Source organism: Lampetra fluviatilis, chromosome 43 (genome assembly GCF_964198595.1).
Source record: "Lampetra fluviatilis chromosome 43, kcLamFluv1.1, whole genome shotgun sequence".
Taxonomy (NCBI): Eukaryota; Metazoa; Chordata; class Hyperoartia; order Petromyzontiformes; family Petromyzontidae; genus Lampetra; species Lampetra fluviatilis.
Window position 1 is genome coordinate 8,409,710 of NC_136317.1, and position 19,982 is coordinate 8,429,691.

Genomic DNA, 19,982 nt, shown 5'->3' on the forward strand with positions numbered 1-19,982 from the left:
TAAATCTGCACCGGCGGCTAATCACTGTCGCAGAGGAGACGCTCGTGGTTGACACAACCTCCTCTCTCGCTGTGGAAACCCAACGAAGTCGCTCGATCCAGCGACGAAACCAACGAGTTGGCCCAATGACGAGTTTCAGTCGAGGACAAATCCGCCTCGGGCCCCCATACCCCGCCTCTCTCCACAAATAAACACACCGCCGTGTGGCTGATGCGATGTGTACAAACACAACATTACCCGCCTGTTGAGTGTTTCTATTCCCGCACAGACCGCGCAGGAGGAGAACGCGGCGACGAGCGTGCGGACGAGGGAAGGCCGCCATCTGGTGGACGAGGCAGCCATCTTGTGGAGCCCGTCGTCTCGTTACCATCCAGCAGTGGCAAGCCTGCTTTCCTGGCTGGCTTCCTGGCTGCCTGGTTGGCTTCCTGCCTGCGTGGCTGCCTGCCTTACTGGCTGCCTGTCTGCCTGGCTGCTTGCCTTGCTGCCTGCCTTCCTGCCTGCCTGGCTTCCTGGCTGACTGCCTGCCTCACTGCCTGGCTGGCTGCCTGGCTAGCTTCCTGGCTGCCTGGTTGGCTTCCCGGCTGCCTGCCTGGCTTCCTGGCTGGCTGCCTGCCTGCCGGGTTGACTGGCTGGCTGCCTAGCTGCCTGGCTGGCTGCCGATAAGACACTGAATGTCGAAATCAGCCCAGCGTGTGTTTGTGTTGAACCAATGCTGCCGAAAAGATGCACTCTCCAGCGTGGCGTGATGTTAACAGCAGCCGACACCTGCATGGAGCCAGTAAGCGTGGAACGTTGGGCCAACGTTCCATGATTTTTGGGGATCCGGTTCAGATTAAAATGATAATTTTTCATTTCAGCTCACAGAGTAAAAACCGTACAAAAGAGACAGAAAAAGTTTAAAATGACGATGAGATGGGACAAGTTATTTGATAATTAAGTCGATCAATCCAGTCCATACCCAACATGGTGGCACTTCATTGAATTTCTGGTGGAGTGAATCATTATAGGCCTGGCCTCTCGAGTCCTAGCCACTGTACTCTTGGGTCTTTCGGTCACGTAAATAAAAAATAATCGATCACGAAGTTTCGATCGCAGCACAAGCAATCGCCACGGCTCAGTCACTTCAGATTTTGAAATTGGCCATCAAAAAAATCATTTAAGTTGTTTCACATTGTGTTTATTTTAAATTAACCTAAACACGATACATGAAGGCATGATCAACAAAGAAACAAGTTTACAATATAACACAAGAGTTTAAAACAAGACATTTTCCTGCACCAGGGATGGGGAACATTTTCCTTTACCGAGGGCCCAAACAGGACACTCTAGCGCCCTGTGGCAGGCCACAGTCTAGCACACACACACACCTTCGTGTCATACAATGATGCAACAAAACAACCAGGGCTCACCTTTACTGCGGTGTGAGAGGTGACCGGGCAGACGGAAATGATATACAGTTTTACGAATATATTCCCCTCTAGGACCCAATTAGAGCGGCTAAAATGCTCGCCGTGACAGATAAATATCGTTTGCTGTGCTACTTTGAAGCGTCGGGCCTCATGTGGGCACAGGACCGAAATCATGAAGTCGTGAGCCGTATCTATTCCATGTGCCATATCTACCCCACGTGCATTAACTATCTCACGGGCCCGTAACTAACCCACGGGCCATATCCAACTAGCCCACGTGCCATATGTTCTCTACTCCTTATCTAAAGGGAAGGACACTCGGCGACACGACCACTGCACAAGGCGCATGATGTCGCCCCATCCGTCGCTCCACCTACGGGCGAGGCCAGCGATTAAGCGGCGCCCGCGGCACGATGGCAGAGATATCGCAGACTGCGGCGACATTACCACTAGGAACGTAAGCATGCCCCCCTCCGTTTTATCTCGACCGCTCGGAACCCCTTGACAAATCTCGTTCGCTTCAATCCCAAGGCAGGAGCCCCAATGGCCTCTGCAATCCATTTCCCTGCAACGTGCAATGTCCCATGTTGCGGGTCGCTCATAGGCACATGACCAGCAGCCACAGCCATGGCGAGTGTTTATTTGAGATCCTTGGTTTTAATCAAGGCATCTGCGGGTGAGTTAACCGGGTTCTCAAGTGCAGTGAGTTCGTGGTATCAAGCCAGTCACCAATGACCTACACAAAAACACATTAAATTTGGTTCCACACTTAATTGGTTTAAATACCAGCTCTGAGAATTAAAATATCAGTTTGTCATGTGGTGAACATTACTCCCATATGCAGAGCGTTTGGGAAATAGTGCTACCCTCTGCTGTGACGACGGCAGGTCACTTGGGAGAGATCCCAGAGGTAGCTCTGTAACATCCAGTTCCGTGGGCCTTTCCCTCACATGGAGGACCGTATTGCTCTGCTCGAGTTCCGAATGGGATACCTCGTCCCGCGACGCAATGCCGATAGCGCGATCGGGATAAAATTGCGAAAGAAAAAAAAAAGATAATGCCGCGAATAACGAAGGCACTTGTGATTATTTATTAGAGCAGGTGGCAGACTCCGGACTTTCTCCCCACGTCGCCGTTCACTCCATCACCGCGACCGCCCTCGGTGTCGCCGTCATTGTTGACCTCTTCGAAGAGGCCCATCTCGATCATCTCCTCCTGCCACGCGAGGGGCACGGGGCCCGTGGCAAAGCGCGCGTAGAAGCCGCGGTCTTTGTCGTCCAGCTCCACGCCCTTGGTCTCCGAGAAGTCCTGGATGTCGCCCACGTCCTTGGCGTAGACGATGCCAGGGTCTGGCACGAAGGGCGGGTCACCGAGCCCAGCCTCCAGCCGCTGGAAGTTGACGGCGCGGAAGAAGTCGTGACGCCGGGGATCGTCATCGGGGCCTCTGTGAAATCATCGTTTCTCGTTATAGCTAGATGTCTGAGCTGTCCCACGCGAGTTTGAGACTACGTTGTTTATTGATATTTTAAAAATACTTTAAAATCACGGTCTAGGGCCTTGGGAGTTACCAGAGTCTGCACAGCAGCGTCTCGATATGTGGTTGCATTCAGGCGTTATGTAAATGAAAATTGTATTGTGTTATAATTATTAGTCTGACAATCTGCGTTAGACAACAATGGAGATATCACCTCCTTTTCCCTTGAAGGCAAGGGGAAGGGAATGATAGGGTCTGTTCTCTCTGGTTCTCTCGGGATGCTAGAGGGATGGGTAGTTTAGAGGGCTGTACAGAAAATGCTCGTGAAATTCCACAGGGAACGATTGTAGTTGGATATGAAATGCCATTTAAAAAAAAAGAATGAAAATACTAGTAAGATTGCAAATCTAGGAGCGTGGTATTCACTTCCACTCCACCAGCCAATCATCTACCAGGAAGACAACCGCACGCAACATGGAAACTCGGAGGAGAGAACACCGCACAGACGAGACTGCGACGATGCGGACACACGCTGGGGGACCGAGAGGGTCAGATTTGCCAAGACGTCCGCCACCTGCAGCCCAGCCGCTCCTGCGCCTTCTTGGCCAGCATGAGGGTGCACAGGTCACGCGACTGGTCCGTGAAGGCCGGGTGGCTGAACACGACCGCGTCCTCCAGGGTGCGGCGGCGCACCTCCTCCTTGGACACCTTCTCACGGTAGTCCTTGAACGGCGCCCGCCCGCAGATCATCTCATAGACTGTGCAGCCCGTGGCGAACCAGTCGGCGTCGAACGCGTACGGCTCCTCCAGCACCACCTCGGGCGACATGTAGCCGTTGGTGCCGGCCTGCAGCGCGAGACGAGCCCACGTGCAGACGCGCAGAAAGAGACGGACGGACGCATGGATTATTGTCACGCGGAACTTTCGCTGTTTCCCCGGTGCCCACGTGTACGCGCCACAGCAGAAATTAATTTGAGGCTGAGACGAATTAGGTCAAGGACATGCTCAAACATTCGCCAGTGTTATTATGCCGTGAGCAGGAATGGAACTCGGGTGGCCAGGCGTGCTACGCGAGGCGCTAATCGCCGGCACCGCCGCTCCCCCCGGCGCAACGACACACAACCCAGCCACCCATCCACACTGGCACCCATCCACACACCCACACACACCCACACCCATCCACACACCCACACACACCCACACACATCCACACACGAGCGACGCACATCCACACACACCCACACACATCCACACACCCACACACACCCACACACACCCACACACCCACACACACCCACACACATCCACACACATCCACACACGAGCGACGCACATCCACACACACCCACACACATCCACACACCCACACACATTCACACACCCACACACATTCACACACCCACACACTCACACACACCCACACACATCCACACACCCACACCCACCCACACACCCACACCCACCCACACACATCCACCCACACACACCCACACCCACACACCCACACACACCCACACACATCCACACACAAGCAACGCACGCACACGCCCGCAAGGCGCGCACCGCCGCACGGACCGACGCACCCTCTGGCGGATGGTCTCCTGGCCGTCTGCTAGGACCACGGCGAGGCCCAGGTCGGACAGGCGGCAGTGCCCGCGCTCGTCCAGCAGCACGTTCTCGGGCTTCATGTCGCGGTAGACGATGCGCGCCGCGTGCAGGTGCTGCAGGCCGCACGTGATCTGCGCCGCGTAGAAGAGCGTGCGCGCCGGCGACAGCCCCCGCTCGCCCATCTCGTAGATGTGGTACTTGAGGTCTCCGCCGTTCATCAGGCTCATCACCTGGGGGACGGGCGTCGCGGGTCGTTACCGACCAGAGGGGACGGGGGATCGTAGGTTCGTCGGCTGGGAAACGTGGCCGTAGATCGTCACCCGGAGTGTGGGGCACAGGTCGTCAGGCTGAGAGACGGGGTCACAAGTCACCACCCGTTGCGTGAGGTCGCAGGTCGTTACCCAGGAGATGGTGTCGCAGGTCGACACCCGCGTGGCGGTGTTACAGCTTGTCACCTGGGAGACGGGGTAACAGGTCGTTACCGGGGAAATGGGGGTCAAAGGTTTTCACCTGCGGCAATCGGCTAGGAGACGGGAGACGCAAGTCCTGACCTGGGAGACGGGGGTCGCGGTTTTCCGCCCGACACGTCACACGAGTCGCGGGTGGCTGTGGCGTGAGCCGCGGTGGCCGCCGCAGGTCGGTGCTCACCAGGCAGAGATGCGTCTTGGTTTGGTAGGCGTAGGCGAGCCGCACCACGAAGGGGCTGTTGACGCTCTCCAGGATCTCCTTCTCCAGCAGCGCCATCTGCTCGCCGTGTTTCTTCTTCAGCCGCTTCTTGTCCAGCTTCTTGCACGCGTACATCTTGCCCGACAGCTTGCCCTGGATGGCGCACACCTGGGGGAGAGTGAGCCGGCGAGGCAGGATGAGCAATGCTCTCGCCGTGGTGGTCGTGTGGATTTTTCTCCGGGTCCTCCGGTTTTTCCCTCCACATTTAGAATCAACGTGCGTTTAGAGTATTTGGCTGCTATACATTTCTACGCGATAAGGCACTTTGCTGAGTGATCATTTCTGGCCAGGTCTGAAAAAGAGCTGTACAGCTCAGTGGGCCTTACTTGGTAAAATAAAAAAAAGTTTTATGGTTTAGTTTAATAGCAACGCGAGGAGAGCCGGGCCCTCCGATAATAATTTGAGTGAAGCAATGACTCTGCCAACTACCGGTTCGATTACTCGATTACGCTCCAGGTAAATGTTTTATTCAACGATTCCCGTTTGTGCAATATATTCCATTTCTCACGAGAGACACAGTTGTTTTTGCTCCGATTTCGATTAGCTGAATTGCTGTATTTTTCTTATTTGATTGATTTGACTTTGGTCATATTATGTTATCCCATGTGACCCTGGCAAATGAGACGCCTTTTCAAGTTCTCACCTTGGTTAAGCAAAATCAACTTGATTCTTCACCAATCGGGACAACATGTCAGGAGTTGGGAAAAAAAAGTAATCACTGCCGTTTCCTAGTGTGACGCTGGACGGGAGGTGACGGATGGGGGGGGGGGCGGTTTGTGAGGTCACGATGGTGGATGTGGCTCGGTAACAGCGGGGGCCCGAGTGATCAAGCACAAGAAAAAAACAAGGAGCGAACGAGAACGTTTCAGCCAATTGACGCGAACCAGTCAGAATGAGAAGAGGAATCACATGACACGAGGAATATCTCTCACTGTCAACTGGATCCTGGTCAATTCTGGCAAAGAAAAAAAGCTATTAATGACGGTTTAGAGCCCTTAAACCACTGCTGGTGCTGGATGAAGGCACTCCCCATACCGTTTCGCATCACGAGAGGGGGGGGGGGGATTTTGACCATACTTCGCCAAGCCAGTCAACCGCGGGGTTGGTAAAAAGGTGTGGCCAACCACTCGTCAAAGTGTCAGATACATTTCGGCCGCTGATGGTGGGCGTGCCCGAGGCAATTGAACTCGGGTCGCCAGGTCCATCGCGAGTGGCGCTAATCGCTGCGCCGCCGCTCCTCCGCGGCGCGCGCATAAGCAATGGTGAGAGGCACTGCAACATTTGCGAGCGCCGCCTTTGATCGCACCGTGTTTTATTTACGGAGCGAACGCCGATACCATTGCACTCACCCTCTTGTGATCAGTGCACAAAGGCTCGATTCAGAACGCAGCGTGCGCAATATATTTATTTTTTGCGTTATATTTTATTATTATTATTGTAATGTCAAGCAAATCTGTTTTATAAAATCCAGGCGGGAATCGGTTTAGATCCAATGTCGCCATTTCACATGCAGGGCCTGAAAAATACAAGCCATTAGGACGCCGTGAAAATGCCAGAAAATGTTTTGTGTCCGTTTAACATGGGCGCTGTTTAACATTCGGGGCAATGTCAATACATTTAAAAACACAGTTGATGTGCATAGATGATCAACATTGCAACTCGGCTCAAGCGGCGATTAATGACGCTCGTGGTAATCATAGCCGATGATGTTGGTGATGATGACGGTAATGTAACTGCTGATACTGTTGCCGCTTCTCGTGCTGGTGGCGACGATGGAGGCTAATAATGAAAATGACATCGTTGCTGCTGCTGCTGCTGCTTCTAACGATGACGACAACTACGATGCTGCGAACTCGACAGCGACGAGCGCCGCTGCCGTTCAGGACTGCCGACGACGGCGGGAGGAGCGGCGTCTCCATACCTCCCCGAAGCCGCCCTTGCCGAGCGTGCGGAACTCGTAGAAGGAGCGCTCGTTCACTGGCTGCCTCTCCAGCACCTTCCACTGCAGCAGCCTGTCGAAGAAGGGGCTCGCCAGGAACTCCTGGAAGGGCTGCCCCACCAAGAAGAGGCGCGCCTCCCCGCGGGCGCGATGCACCAGCTCCTCGGCCTCCTGGCCACCGGCGGAAGCCGCTGCGGCCGCCAGCTCGGCGCTCAGGAACGTCAGGGAGCGCTCGGAGTCGGCGCGCAGGAACGCCGCCACCGTTGCGGCCGCGAGGCCCTCGCGAGCGCCGTCCTCCGACAGCTGGACCTGCTCCGCCTCGTCCAGGAATTCGACGGCGTGGGCGTACTCCGCCACCCCGCTGGCGAACTGGCGGAACAGCCGGCGCCCGACGGGCTGCTCCTCGCACAGCCCCGCGTAGGTCTGCGTGCCGGCCACCTTGGCCCTCATATCGACGCACTGGGCTCCCCGCGGCCCCGGCAGCACCATGCTGCACCGTCGCTTCTTCCCGCTGCCTCCGGCGCCGTCGCCACTCTTGCGCGCCTCCAGGTAGGCCGTGTTGGCGATCAGGTTGTCGAGGGCGCCCAAGTCGCACATGGTAGCGGTGGTGGTGGTGACGGTGGTGGTGGTGGTGATGGGAGTGGTGGTGGCGGTGGTGGGAACGTCGCTCTGCCTCCTCCTCCGGCTGTGTACGCCGCTCAGGTGTGGCTTTATTTTTTAATTTTCAGATGCGCCGCTAAGCTGCGCGCACGGGAAAGGAAAACGAGGTCAGGCTCCTGCCCCCCCTGCAAAACCACCCACCTCCCCCACCCCCCCGCTCCTCAAAAATGAAAGCAAAGCGACCGGAGTGGCAATTACGACTTGCACGATGAGGAGCTATTATCTGCGACGAGAGTACCGGCTCTTGACTCTCGGAGGGAGACGTCACCGGCAACGGATTTATCTCCGTCAAGTCCCGTGCTCGATCGCCAGCGCTCCGGCAACGAGCTGCCGCGCTGCGGCGCCACTTAATACCCGCTTTGCCACGCCGCTCTAAGTCCATCTCCTCGGCACAGCCTAAGACGGAACTTTGCAAGCCTCGGCACAAAAACGGCTTAAGGGCCCGCGATTGTGACGGTGAAAGTGGCGGTGGCGGTGACAGTGGCAGTGACGGCGGTGTCTGCACGGCCACGACGAGCGCTCCCCGACACCTCAACCGCGGGCGTCATCTCCCCTGCCACGTGGGCGCGCGCCACGCTCCCACGATGCAAACCGCCGCCGCGTTGCTGCTCCGGGCAAGTAACGCCGCAGAGCCGCCAGCGGCAGTGCTCTAAGCGGAGCGATGAAATCGGCTCGTGCGCCGGAGCGCCGGGTGGATCGGTGCATCGCGGGACCGTGGAGGGACGGCGACGGCTTGCGGAGGCCTTCGTCCGGCAGTGGATTGTGCCGTGGCTGACGACGGTTGTGTTTATGCGAGCGCCGCAAGCTCGGCGGTTGATTGTTTCCCCTGTCACCGGGCGTTATCTCGCCGCGCGCTGCGATTTGCCGCCGACGCTCTGGGACTGCCAAGCGAGGCCCTGATTTGTGAAGGCCCCGGAGGAGGCCCGGGGGGACCTCCTCACCGCTGGAGACTCTTTGGAGAATCTGGGGACAACAGAGCTCTCCCCTTTTCATCACAAAAACCGGGTCGTCAATGCCCAATCGACGTTTCCCTTTGCACGTTCACCAATTCAACCGGGACAATCGAATCCCGAGTTGTCTTCTAGAGATCGGCGCACGACAGAGGAGTTTAAAGAGGATCCGAGTGGCCGAGTACTTAAAACTAAAATGTATAAAATATAACTAAACGTGCTATCGGCGTCACGTCACGAGTCCAAGAATCCATTTGGACCTCTCGCGGTGCGGTGCGACCCTTCGCGTTAGAGAACGGCCCCAAGAAGTGGATATCACAGAGTGTCCTCCGAGATCCCTTCAAGCAAAAATGTTCACCGAACACAGGGGGGCAGCACTTATCCACCCGCACGACACGTGAGAGCGATGTTCACCACACCACATTCAATTCATTTTCAGAACCGGAATGCGACCAAGTTAAGTGCAGAAGCTATTTCTTTAACGTGATTAGCTTTTGTTTGTTTTGCGCAGTCTTTGGTGACCAGGCCGAGGCCGTCACCGCACTGTACCCGAGGACCCGGTTGAATCACACAGGCAGCTGCCTGGATTCTCAAGCCGGATCTGGGCACCCTGAACTCCGAGCCGTCAGCCACCTCGAGGAGAAGCCTCAGGGAGGCGCCCAACGGCGGAGCGCCGTCGCCTCCCACGGCCAAACGTTACCACTCGCCGCGGCTTCGACGCCGCTACTCCGTAGCCCGTCCCGTGTCCGTTGCCTCCCAGCCCCGTGCGCACGGACTCACCCCGTCACTCTTGCGAGCGAGACTATCTCTGGCCTCTTGCGGTCTCGTAAAACCAAGCCGACTCGGCGCTTCTGGGTGCACCACCGTGGGAGTGTTCCCCAAGGGCAAGTGGGGCCATGGCGGCAGGTGGGCCGATGGCCGTCGGGGACGCCGGCTGGCCTGCACGAGAGCCTGAAGGGCCACGGAAAAGGACTTCGTTTCGAGCTGTAGGTGGGTGGGCAGGAGAAGTCACGGCAAAAGGTTAGACGCTGTTCACTCCCAATTGTAACGGGCTGCACGAAGTGCGTTATCTAAGCAGGGGTGAGCTTGGATAGGGCCTGGATGGGCGACCACAGCTCGTCCAGCGTGGCCAATCGGGGTCAACCCAACCCCACGACTCGCACGGCGGTGGAGTGTGGAGGCCCTCACACCCAGCGGTGGCTTGGCAAGATGATGGCTGTGCGTGTACATTACGTAATGATGAATCCCCCGCGCATCTGAGTTGAGCAGGCATGTGCAACGTGCGCCGACACGCACGTCCACCTCTGCACGGTCCGAGCTGCTCGCGTGGGCTCTCTCGCCCCGCTCGGCGTGTCGTTGCGCCGGGGATAAAAGTGCCGAGGCGGCGCGACCCGCCGGGCTGCAGACAGCGACGGCGGCCCCGAAGATTACGCGGCCGACTCCTGCGAAATCCGCTTAGCCACGGCCGCTCGCCAAAAACGCACGGCACCGCGTCTCCGCCACCCTTGAGCCGCCGCCGCTGCCGTCGTAAGCAGCACACGGTGCGGCATTCAAGGACACTCCGGCACAAAGACAATGGTCCCCCCCCCCCCCCGCAGTAGCCTACGTGGGCCTTAGGTGCTGTTAGCGGACAATGGTGCGGTTAGCACCACACCCAACCTTTTGTATCAAACCCAGCGCTGATGTTTGTGCACCGCACCACCCAGGATAAGCCCAGGATCGGTTTAGATATTTGACACAAATGTTACCCGTGGTGGGAAATCGAACACAGGTTGTCGGGGTCATAGCGCAGTGTGCTCACCACTTCGCAAGACAGACGAGGACAAACACGCACGCACACTAACAATAAATACTGTATAGGAGCGTGGCTCTGCTGCAGATGACAATCCTACCAAGGGTCCTATCAGGTGAGGAGAACTGGGTCATGGCCAGGAGCTCCCATTTTGGCAGCCTGTAATTTACATTGCGCGAGATGAACACATCTCTCACAAACACACACACACACTGCCAAAGCTCATATCAGTTAAAGAAGAATATATTAGGTGACAGTAGCATAGCTGCACTTGTTTACCAAGAGAGACTTCGAAATGTTATTTTTTTTATTCCTTTACCCTTCAACCTCCAGAAAGTTCGCCATTCGCGCGGCCAGTTTCCATTCGCATTCGATTTCCGGTGACGGCTAAACTCCACGATGGGCGAGATCCGAACCGGCCTGAGCTCCCTCCGCCCTTCACCAATCCACAAGGTCAAACAAGCAGCGTTGGTGACGGCGCGGGAGGCCCTTCATGCAACGGTGGACGGACAATAATCATTGCCATGCACTTTTTCCTTTCCTGTAAATCGCCGCGTTTGATTGAAGTACGTTGTACGTACGCAAGTATGTTCAACTTATTTCGAACTGTACGCAGCCAACCGTGCTGAATCGGGAGGTGCGATTGGGATGCGGATCGCCGACCGATTCGCTCGCCAGGTCACATACAAGAAACCATTTCCGCGCTCCACACGGGAGACTCCGACACAGGGGGGGAGGAGGAGGCAGAAGCTCATCTTAAACGTTTATTTTCGTCGACGCAAATAATCTGCACACACGGTGACACGCAGCTTCACAAACGCTCCAGAAAAATCGCGGAATCCATCCCGGACCAAGAGCATCCACCCTTGTATCGCGCTTCCTCACGGCGGCCCCCTCTCCTAGCCAGCCCCAATCACCCAGACGGCATTACAACGCATCAGCTCGTCACAAAAACGCAAACCCCTCAACAAGCGTCCCAACGTGCGCAAACGGCAGCCCGTTTAACCTTTCCGATGGCGTTGTCGAGTGTCACCGCGTGCTGTCCGGCACGATGTCCGACGTTTCGCTCGAAAGGTGCGCGGAATTGCGTCAGGGGCCGAAGAAGCTACCGGCACGTGCAGCGAAACGTCGGGACGTCGCGCCAATCGATACGCGGTACAACAGGGTGACGCTTCGGAGAGATACGCAGGACAACCGCGAAACCTACACAGTAGTAACAGCCTCTTTTTTTACAAGATTGCTTCTCGACAAGCTCACACACAACGCACGCTCTAATACTGTGCACAAAACCGTGGGATTGGCAGCAATCACTTGGCCATGACAATCGCGATTCTGTTCGGCCACCGACCTCCCAGAAAACAAAACCAGACATGCACAGACGCACTCGAGGCGTATGCTGCTTGCACACATCACGTAACCACTCTCATGCAGGGGAATGGCTTGTGGCAGATTCGAGGACGTAGAAATTGCAACGGTTCTGTTCCACCATGCTCGTTAAGCCCGGGGTGGGGGGGGGTTGGGGGGGGGGTGACGTGGAAACAAACGACGGTGAGAGGAGCTTTGTTTTAGCGCGCCAATCCGATTACGCCGACGGTTTTATTTTTTACATGTTTAGTAATTTAGGCGAGAGATTAAGACAGGGTCCCGTAAGGAGACCGCCGAGAATGGCTCGGCCTCGTTTGTAAGTGCCCACCACCCAAGGTACAGGACTGCGTGCGGGCAAAGGGAAGGCCGCAGAGAGTCGAGAATAACTTGTATTGACGGGGTCTGTTGAGGTGAGCGCTGTTGCCGCAAAGCACTGAACCGGCGAAGCAATCTGGAGAGCGGCCCAACAGCGCGCACGCCCACCTTGCCGAGTGGTGGAGGCGTCGGCAGCCGCCCAGGAAACCGGGTGAACAGCGGGCGTGCGTGCGGTTCGATGCTTACAATTTGAGATCGCAATAAAAATAACCTCGTCTCTTTTGTGCCGTGTCTCATTCTATTTTTGTCACATTTGTAAAAAAAAACAAGTTTCACTACCACAGCCTAAATGCAACATTTTCCTATAAATTGCGTAAATCGTAAGTAATCGATTGGCACGCACGTAATGCCGTTGCACGCATCGCTGGAACGAGAATCGATGTTAATCTACGAGTCGTGCCAGTGCGCAGCGTGCCATTACGCTTTACTCCCTAAGACAGCCCCCCACACCGCGCTGACAAATTCACCGACAGCGAAGAGTGGTTCTACGGAGAGACATCCCGCGCACGGCCCTGCGAAGCCACTGCACGCGCTCTAACGAGACAAATCCACGGGGCCGAGTAAGCGGAGCGAGGGGAGCCGGCGCGCACACTCCTTGACCCCCCCCCCACCCGTATGCAGCAAGCGGCGTGCCAACACGTGGAGCATGCAGACGGCTGCCCGTAAAATTCACAACCCACACTCCCAAACGTACCCACGCGCCACGGCTCACGCGCCACCGGCAATCGCTCCTTCCGGTTTATTCTTCAACTCCGCGATGGCCTGAGAGATTCCCCCCCCCCCCCCCAACGCCTTGGAGCCCTACCCACGAGCACGGCGCACAATCTCCGTGTCGAGGTGGGGGCGGCTCCTGCTCGTCCTCCTCCTGCTCGTCCTCGCGTCCACGCGTGGCGACGATGCCCGGGGGCATCATTTGCCTATTCTCTGCACCACCCAGTCTTGCTGGCACAGCGGACAGCGGTTGTTCTGCTTGACCCAGAGCGACATGCAGCAGTTGTGGAACGAGTGGTTGCACTCGCCCCACACCACTGCGCGGGAGGGAGAGAGGAGGAGAGAGGAGAGGGCAGTGTGAGCGTGCACCACGGGCTGGCGTTATGTCCTGCACACACGTCACGCTTAAGAGGCCGCAATGCACGGTGGGTGTGGGGGCGTAGCCTTGGCACACTCCTCGCCGACATGTGGTCAGCAACTGCATGTACGAAACGTCGTACTCAGATTGTAAATGTTGTGGCTTTGCTCTCCAACACACCGGTGCTGCTTTACTAGTAACGAATTGTCATGTTCTGTTTACGTAACAAACCTTACTAATTGGCTGTGTCAGGTTTAACGACACATTTATATCTTTACGCAATCTAACAAACAAAAAAACCCGTATAATGGGTGACACATGCATGTATGTCGAACTTCTTCCGCACCGTACGTAGCCAACCGCGCTAATCAGAGGTGTGGGGGATGGACAACAAACTAAGACACAAAAAGCCATCCTGAAGAAACCAGTTATCAATCTAGAATCATTTAAAAGTGCATAGCTCCGGTGGCTTCATAATATCGGCAGGAGGAGCGTTCCAGACGGCCGCAGAAGCGAATCTGAAACGCGCCGCGCGTCGCACAATCTCGTCGTGTTGTCCGGTAACCGTGACGAGCCACGAGGGGCAAGTCGAACCCGCGCCAGAGAGGTTCCCCCGGTACAACCGGCCAAGGAACAGCGACTCGGACGAGCTAAAATTAGCGACATCTGTTTTGCCGGGTCCGACAAAAAAATTAAAAACAAAAAATTATCCCGCCGTGTCCGATGGGTGCGGGGTACGACGCGGAGCGTGGCCAGACCCCGCGGGGCCATCGGTCCCCCGGCCCCCCACCAGATTGTGTCGACGCGGATTATGGCCAGACCCCGCGGGGCCATCGGTCCCCCGACCCCCGGCCCCCCACCAGATTGTGTCGACGCGGCTAGCCCCAGGGTGGTGGCGGCGGTGTTCGGCTCTTACCCACGCAGTCCTCCTGCTTGCTCTCCGCTTGGCACCGCAAGCACGCGTCTGTGGGAGAAGGGGGGGGTGCGTGGGACAAACCTCGGGGTCAATGCATTCGGGGAGACAAGGAGAATGCTTCAGGGTGCTTCAAAAAAATATTAACACTTACATGGGACTATCGTTTTTAGTGAAAAGAATAATGGATAATACACTTGAACATGACAACAAATGTGATGTTAATAGTTTCAAAAAGTCAAAGAGTCTCTCTCCACTTGTTCGCCACCATTGTCAACGCGTGCCTGGAATCTTCTCCAGGTGGTCTCCAGAACCTAGAGGCAGTACACGACATTGTGCTGAAGCGCCCTGCACGTCACCTCGTCCCACCGCTCCTCTCCAGACCCTAGAGGCAGCACACGACATTGTGTTGAAGCGCCCTGCACGTCACCACTTTCCACCGCTCCTCTCCAGACCCTAGAGGCAGCACACGACATTGTGTTGAAGCGCCCTGCACGTCACCTCGTCCCACCACTCCTCTCCAGAGTCTAGAGGCAGCACACGACATTGTGTTGAAGCGCCCTGCACGTCACCTGGTCCCACCGCTCCTCTCCAGACCCTAGAGGCAGCACACGACATTGTGTTGAAGCGCCCTGCACGTCACCTCGTCCCACCGCTCCTCTCCAGAGCCTAGAGGCAGCACACGACATTGTGTTGAAGCGCCCTGCACGTCACCTCGTCCCACCGCTCCTCTCCAGACCCTAGAGGCAGCACACGACATTGTGTTGAAGCGCCCTGCACGTCACCTCGTCCCACCGCTCCTCTCCAGAGCCTAGAGGCAGCACGCGACATTGTGTTGAAGCGCCCTGCACGTCACCTCGTCCCACCTCTCCTCTCCAGAGCCTGGAGGCAGCACACGACATTGTGTTGAAGCGCCCTGCACGTCACCTCGTCCCACCGCTCCTCTCCAGAGTCTAGAGGCAGCACACGACATTGTGTTGAAGCGCCCTGCACGTCACCGCGTCCCACCGCTCCTCTCCAGAGCCTAGAGGCAGTACACGACATTGTGTTGAAGCGCCCTGCACGTCACCGCGTCCCACCGCTCCTCTCCAGAGTCTAGAGGCAGCACACGACATTGTGTTGAAGCGCCCTGCACGTCACCTCGTCCCACCGCTCCTCTCCAGAGTCTAGAGGCAGCACACGACATTGTGTTGAAGCGCCCTGCACGTCACCGCGTCCCACCGCTCCTCTCCAGAGCCTAGAGGCAGCACACGACATTGTGTTGAAGCGCCCTGCACGTCACCTCGTCCCACCGCTCCTCTCCAGAGCCTAGAGGCAGCACACGACATTGTGTTGAAGCGCCCTGCACGTCACCTCGTCCCACCGCTCCTCTCCAGAGCCTAGAGGCAGCACACGACATTGTGTTGAAGCGCCCTGCACGTCACCTCGTCCCACCGCTCCTCTCCAGACCCTAGAGGCAGCACACGACATTGTGTTGAAGCGCCCTCCACGTCACCACGTCCCACCGCTCCTCTCCAGAGCCTAGAGGCAGCACACGACATTGTGTTGAAGCGCCCTGCACGTCACCTCGTCCCACCGCTCCTCTCCAGACCCTAGAGGCAGCACACGACATTGTGTTGAAGCGCCCTGCACGTCACCACGTCCCACCGCTCCTCTCCAGAGCCTAGAGGCAGCACACGACATTGTGTTGAAGCGCCCTGCACGTCACCTCGTCCCACCGCTCCTCTCCAGAGTCTAGAGGCAGCACACGACATTGTGTTGAAGCGCCCTGCACGTCACCTCGTCCCACCGCTCCTCTCCAGAGCCTGGAGGCAGCACACGACATTGTGTTGAAGCGCCCTGCACGTCACCTCGTCCCACCGCTCCTCTCCAGAGTCTAGAGGCAGCACACGACATTGTGTTGAAGCGCCCTGCACGTCACCGCGTCCCACCGCTCCTCGCTGGCGTCTCCCAGCCGAGGCCGGTGGCGCTTCTCGATTAAAGTTCCGCGAGAGGCCCGGGGAGAAGCCGGCTGATGAAGGGGGGGGGGACCCCCCCGACCCCCCCCCCAGGGGCTCAGAGAGAGGGGGGGGGAGATCGGGACGAGGGGGGGGCGGGGGGGGGCCAGGGGGGAGATCAGGGCCAGGGGAGGGGGTCAGGGGGGGGGAGATCGGGGCCAGGGGGGGGGGAGATGGGGGTGATGAGGAGGAGTAAACGGCGAGCTGGGTGGGGGGGGGTTGTGGGGAGGCGACGATCCGTTCCTGGCGACCCGGGGGGGCCGCCAGGAACGGGGATCCGAGCTGGGGGCTCGGTGCGCGGGGGGTGGTGCCGAAGGGAATGGAGCGCGAGAGGAGCGAGGGGAAGAGGAGCGAGGAGAGGTTCGGCGGCGGCGGCTGGGTTCGAGTCGAAGGGGAGAGAGCAGCGAATGGTGGAGGAGGAGGAGATGGGGGGGGGCGGTGTAGCAGCAGCAGCGAGCGCGGCCCACGAGAGGCTCCTCACCCATGACCTGGACGCGGCAGATGGCGCAAGTGTCGCACTCCACGTCCCAGCTCCACATGGCCACCGCGTTCCACTTCTTGAGGGAGAACATTCGCTCGGGCCCGGCCCGCTGCGAGCCCACGAGGCCCGCGGCGGGGCCCGCAGCGGGGCCCGGGTCCCTCACGGGCGGCGGCGCCGCCGCCTCGGCCTCGTCACCCTCCGCGTCCGCCATCCCTCGCCTGGCTGCTGCTGCCGCTGCTGTTGCCGGCACAGACGCCGCGGGGCAGCAAGGGGGCAGTAGAGAGGAGGGCAGCGGAGAATGTCCGTGATTTGTTTGTGTAGTTGGCGGTCTCTTCTCGCTCCCCCCCACCACACTCCACTCTCGGAGTGTTTCAGTTTCATTTATTCACCACACCCGGCCGTCTTTGTCTCCCCAGTTGGCGATGTTCACACACCACACCAGTTACTCGTTTGAGACTGAGTCGACCTAGGGGAGGCCCAGGACCGGTTCAAATAATCGTCACCGGTGGTGGCCGTGAGCGGGAATCGAACTCGTGTCGCCGGGTTCGTAACGCGCGCTACCCGCTACACTACACGTGACAGCTGTGACGTCACAGTTCACTTGCCGTGCAAAAAATAAATGCATTATTGAGCTCCCCCCCCCCCAATTTTTTTACTTATAATGTTATACCGTTCTCAGTGTTATTTGCGAATGTGTTGAGAGAGTAGAATAGGACAGCAGACAGCGTATGGGGGGTGGGTGTAGGGTGGGTGGGTGTAGGTGGGTGTAGGGTGGGTGGGTGTAGGGTGTGTGTAGGGTGGGTGTGTGTGTGTAGGGTGGGTGTAGGATGGGTGGGTGTAGGGTGGGTGTAGGGTGGGTGGGTGTGTGTAGGGTGGGTGTGTGTAGGGTGGGTGTAGGGTGGGTGGGTGTAGGGTGGGTGTCGGGTGGGTGTAGGGTGGGTGTCGGGTGGGTGTAGGGTGGGTAGGTGTGTGTAGGGTGTGTGTAGGGTGGGTGGGTGTAGGTGGGCAGCATCGAGACAAAAATTCGTGGGTGGGAGGAAAGAGTGTGTCGGGAGCTATGGTGGGGGGAGCAGGGGGGTGAAGCATGAGGAGTAGAAGGGGGTTATCGGGGGCTGTCGAGGTTAGCAAAGGGGGCCAGCAGGGGGAGCAAGAGGCACGTGCCGTGTAAACTTTTGCATCGGTCGAAAGAAAAAAAAGTGACTGAAACGCTTCACTGTGCTAATGATGGGGCATTTTGGACAGGTACAAAAAACGTGTTTATTGTGAGGATAGGTTTTTCCCCTTTTATCTGGCAACAAAACAGGTGTTAAGTTGTTCAAACACCAAACTGAAACCTTTTACAAGGAATCATGTCAGCATTAACCACAATACTTGTGGTGAAAATGCAAACAAAAACACACTGATAGCATATGCATTGCCTTTGATCCTGATTGGTCCTCTGGACGCCAAAAGGCGTACAGCACAAAACGAAAGCTCGGGGTGAGCAGTAAAACAATTTCCTCAGTAGCTCTCCCACTATATTTTTTCACCTGATAACGATTGCTTGTGTTGCGATCGAAACATCGTGATATTTAGAAAATATTTGTTTTTATCTACGTGGCTTTACCGACAGAATATGAATTCCTGCAGTTACAAAAGCTTTAAGGCAAGATTTTATTTAACATCTGTTTTATTGCCAGATAACAGGGGAAACCCCTATTCCCAGATGATGGTACAGTACTGGCAAAGAAGGTAAACGTGTTTATTGCATGCATTAATTTGTAGACAGGTTCGCGTATCAATCTTGATTTGAAGCTTTCGTGACTGCATTCAGGTTCGGGTATATACCACAGTAGGGCGATGACAATTTAGCACAACACTCGTAATGGATGGAACACGATTAGAATCGTACTCGACAACATAAGAAAGATCTTTCATTATATTAACATTTTCCCTCCCCAAGCGGGGAGGTGCACCATTCCCGGAGGTACTGCAATACCGGGTTGATGCGCGGAGTGGACGGAGCAAGCCCCTATTCCATCTCCCTGTCCCAAAAATCAATTTAATATAAGGTACCACAATGTGGTACGTATCAGATATTAAACTGATAAGAACAGATACTACACTTGATCTTAGCCAAAAGGCCGAGAAGCGATAACTAAACCCTGTCGGTGATGGGGTACACATACCCACACATATTATCTCTACGCTATGGGGTCACACCGTGATTATCAGAAAACAGCTATCATCACATGTAATACAGCCAACACGCGGAACAATTAAACATTGTAAATAACTTGATGTAAAATTTTGGAACTGGAAATTTGTTTGCATGAAGAATGTAAAAGAATGTTGTTGATAGAATCCCGCGCAATGGCCTATGGGAATTATGTCATTACGGCCATATCGCCTTGCGCCACCTGGTGGCGTGTTACCCACGTGAGTGTGTGAATAGACTGATGTTTGTCATCGATTCTCATGTTCAAGATAATTAATCTCAGCGCTTTATATTTTCATGAATTATCCTACTTACACTACACGTGTTTGATAATAAGTATAGTACAGCATATTGTTAGAATCCCGCGCAATTAATTATGGGAAGATTTCAAAAGTGATCTGCGCTATGGGTCGTATGATGAATTCAAAACGGATACATTACATGTAACACAATCTTAATTGTGGTTTTAAAACATTATATACAGCTTTACATTATACTGTATATTTAAATTCGGACATCTGATTTTTATACCGAACATATATAATTCCAGCTAAATATTATCACCCCGCGCAAACGCTCATTGGCATTCGTCCGTATCGCCTTGCACCACTTGGCGGCGTTGCTGGACACACCCGTGGGCGTGATAAGTCCTGGAGTGAGTTATAAATCGATCTTTTCATAAATTATCCCATTTACGGTCAAGTAAAACATCTTGCGATGCGGTCACATTTAAAAGCTTCGAAAATGCAAATCGTATGTAATTGTGACTTATTTTCCTCAACCTTGTGTGTCGCTATCCTATATATGTGTAGAGGTGTTATACTGGAAGGAACCACCTGGTTCCACCAGCCCACATGGGATTATTGTGTCCGTCCGTCGTGCATCCAAAAATGGGAGGGGTGGGGCTGGGTGGAGAGGGGAGGGTGGGGAGGGACTGGGTGGGGAGGGTGGGGCTGGGTGGGGAGGGGCTGGTCACCCCGTGGTGCCCTTATAAAACTCAACGTTTAACCTACTCACGCCGGCTTGT

General features: G+C 56.0%; 2 protein-coding genes and 1 non-coding gene across 3 annotated transcripts; all 3 read right to left on the bottom strand.

The window, feature by feature from the left end:
* Positions 1-1,170: 1,170 nt before the first annotated feature.
* On the bottom strand, positions 1,171-7,908 carry LOC144947099 (rhodopsin kinase grk7-a-like). Its single transcript, XM_078876302.1, has 5 exons — positions 7,139-7,908; positions 5,140-5,325; positions 4,467-4,721; positions 3,458-3,729; positions 1,171-2,853 (listed from the first exon to the last, which is right to left on the bottom strand). Exons 1-5 carry the CDS (start codon positions 7,751-7,753, stop codon positions 2,502-2,504), a joined length of 1,680 nt encoding a protein of 559 aa, XP_078732428.1. The 5' UTR covers positions 7,754-7,908; the 3' UTR covers positions 1,171-2,501.
* A 3,382-nt stretch (positions 7,909-11,290) lies between these two features.
* LOC144947100 (RING-box protein 2-like) lies at positions 11,291-17,012 on the bottom strand. The gene is made up of 3 exons (XM_078876303.1): positions 16,759-17,012; positions 14,284-14,331; positions 11,291-13,326 (listed from the first exon to the last, which is right to left on the bottom strand). The coding sequence occupies exons 1-3, from the start codon at positions 16,967-16,969 to the stop codon at positions 13,208-13,210; spliced, it is 378 nt and encodes a 125-aa protein (XP_078732429.1). The 5' UTR covers positions 16,970-17,012; the 3' UTR covers positions 11,291-13,207.
* A 1,690-nt stretch (positions 17,013-18,702) lies between these two features.
* On the bottom strand, positions 18,703-18,893 carry LOC144947125 (U2 spliceosomal RNA). Its single transcript, XR_013639985.1, has one exon. It is a non-coding gene; the product is annotated as a U2 spliceosomal RNA (small nuclear RNA).
* Positions 18,894-19,982: the final 1,089 nt, after the last annotated feature.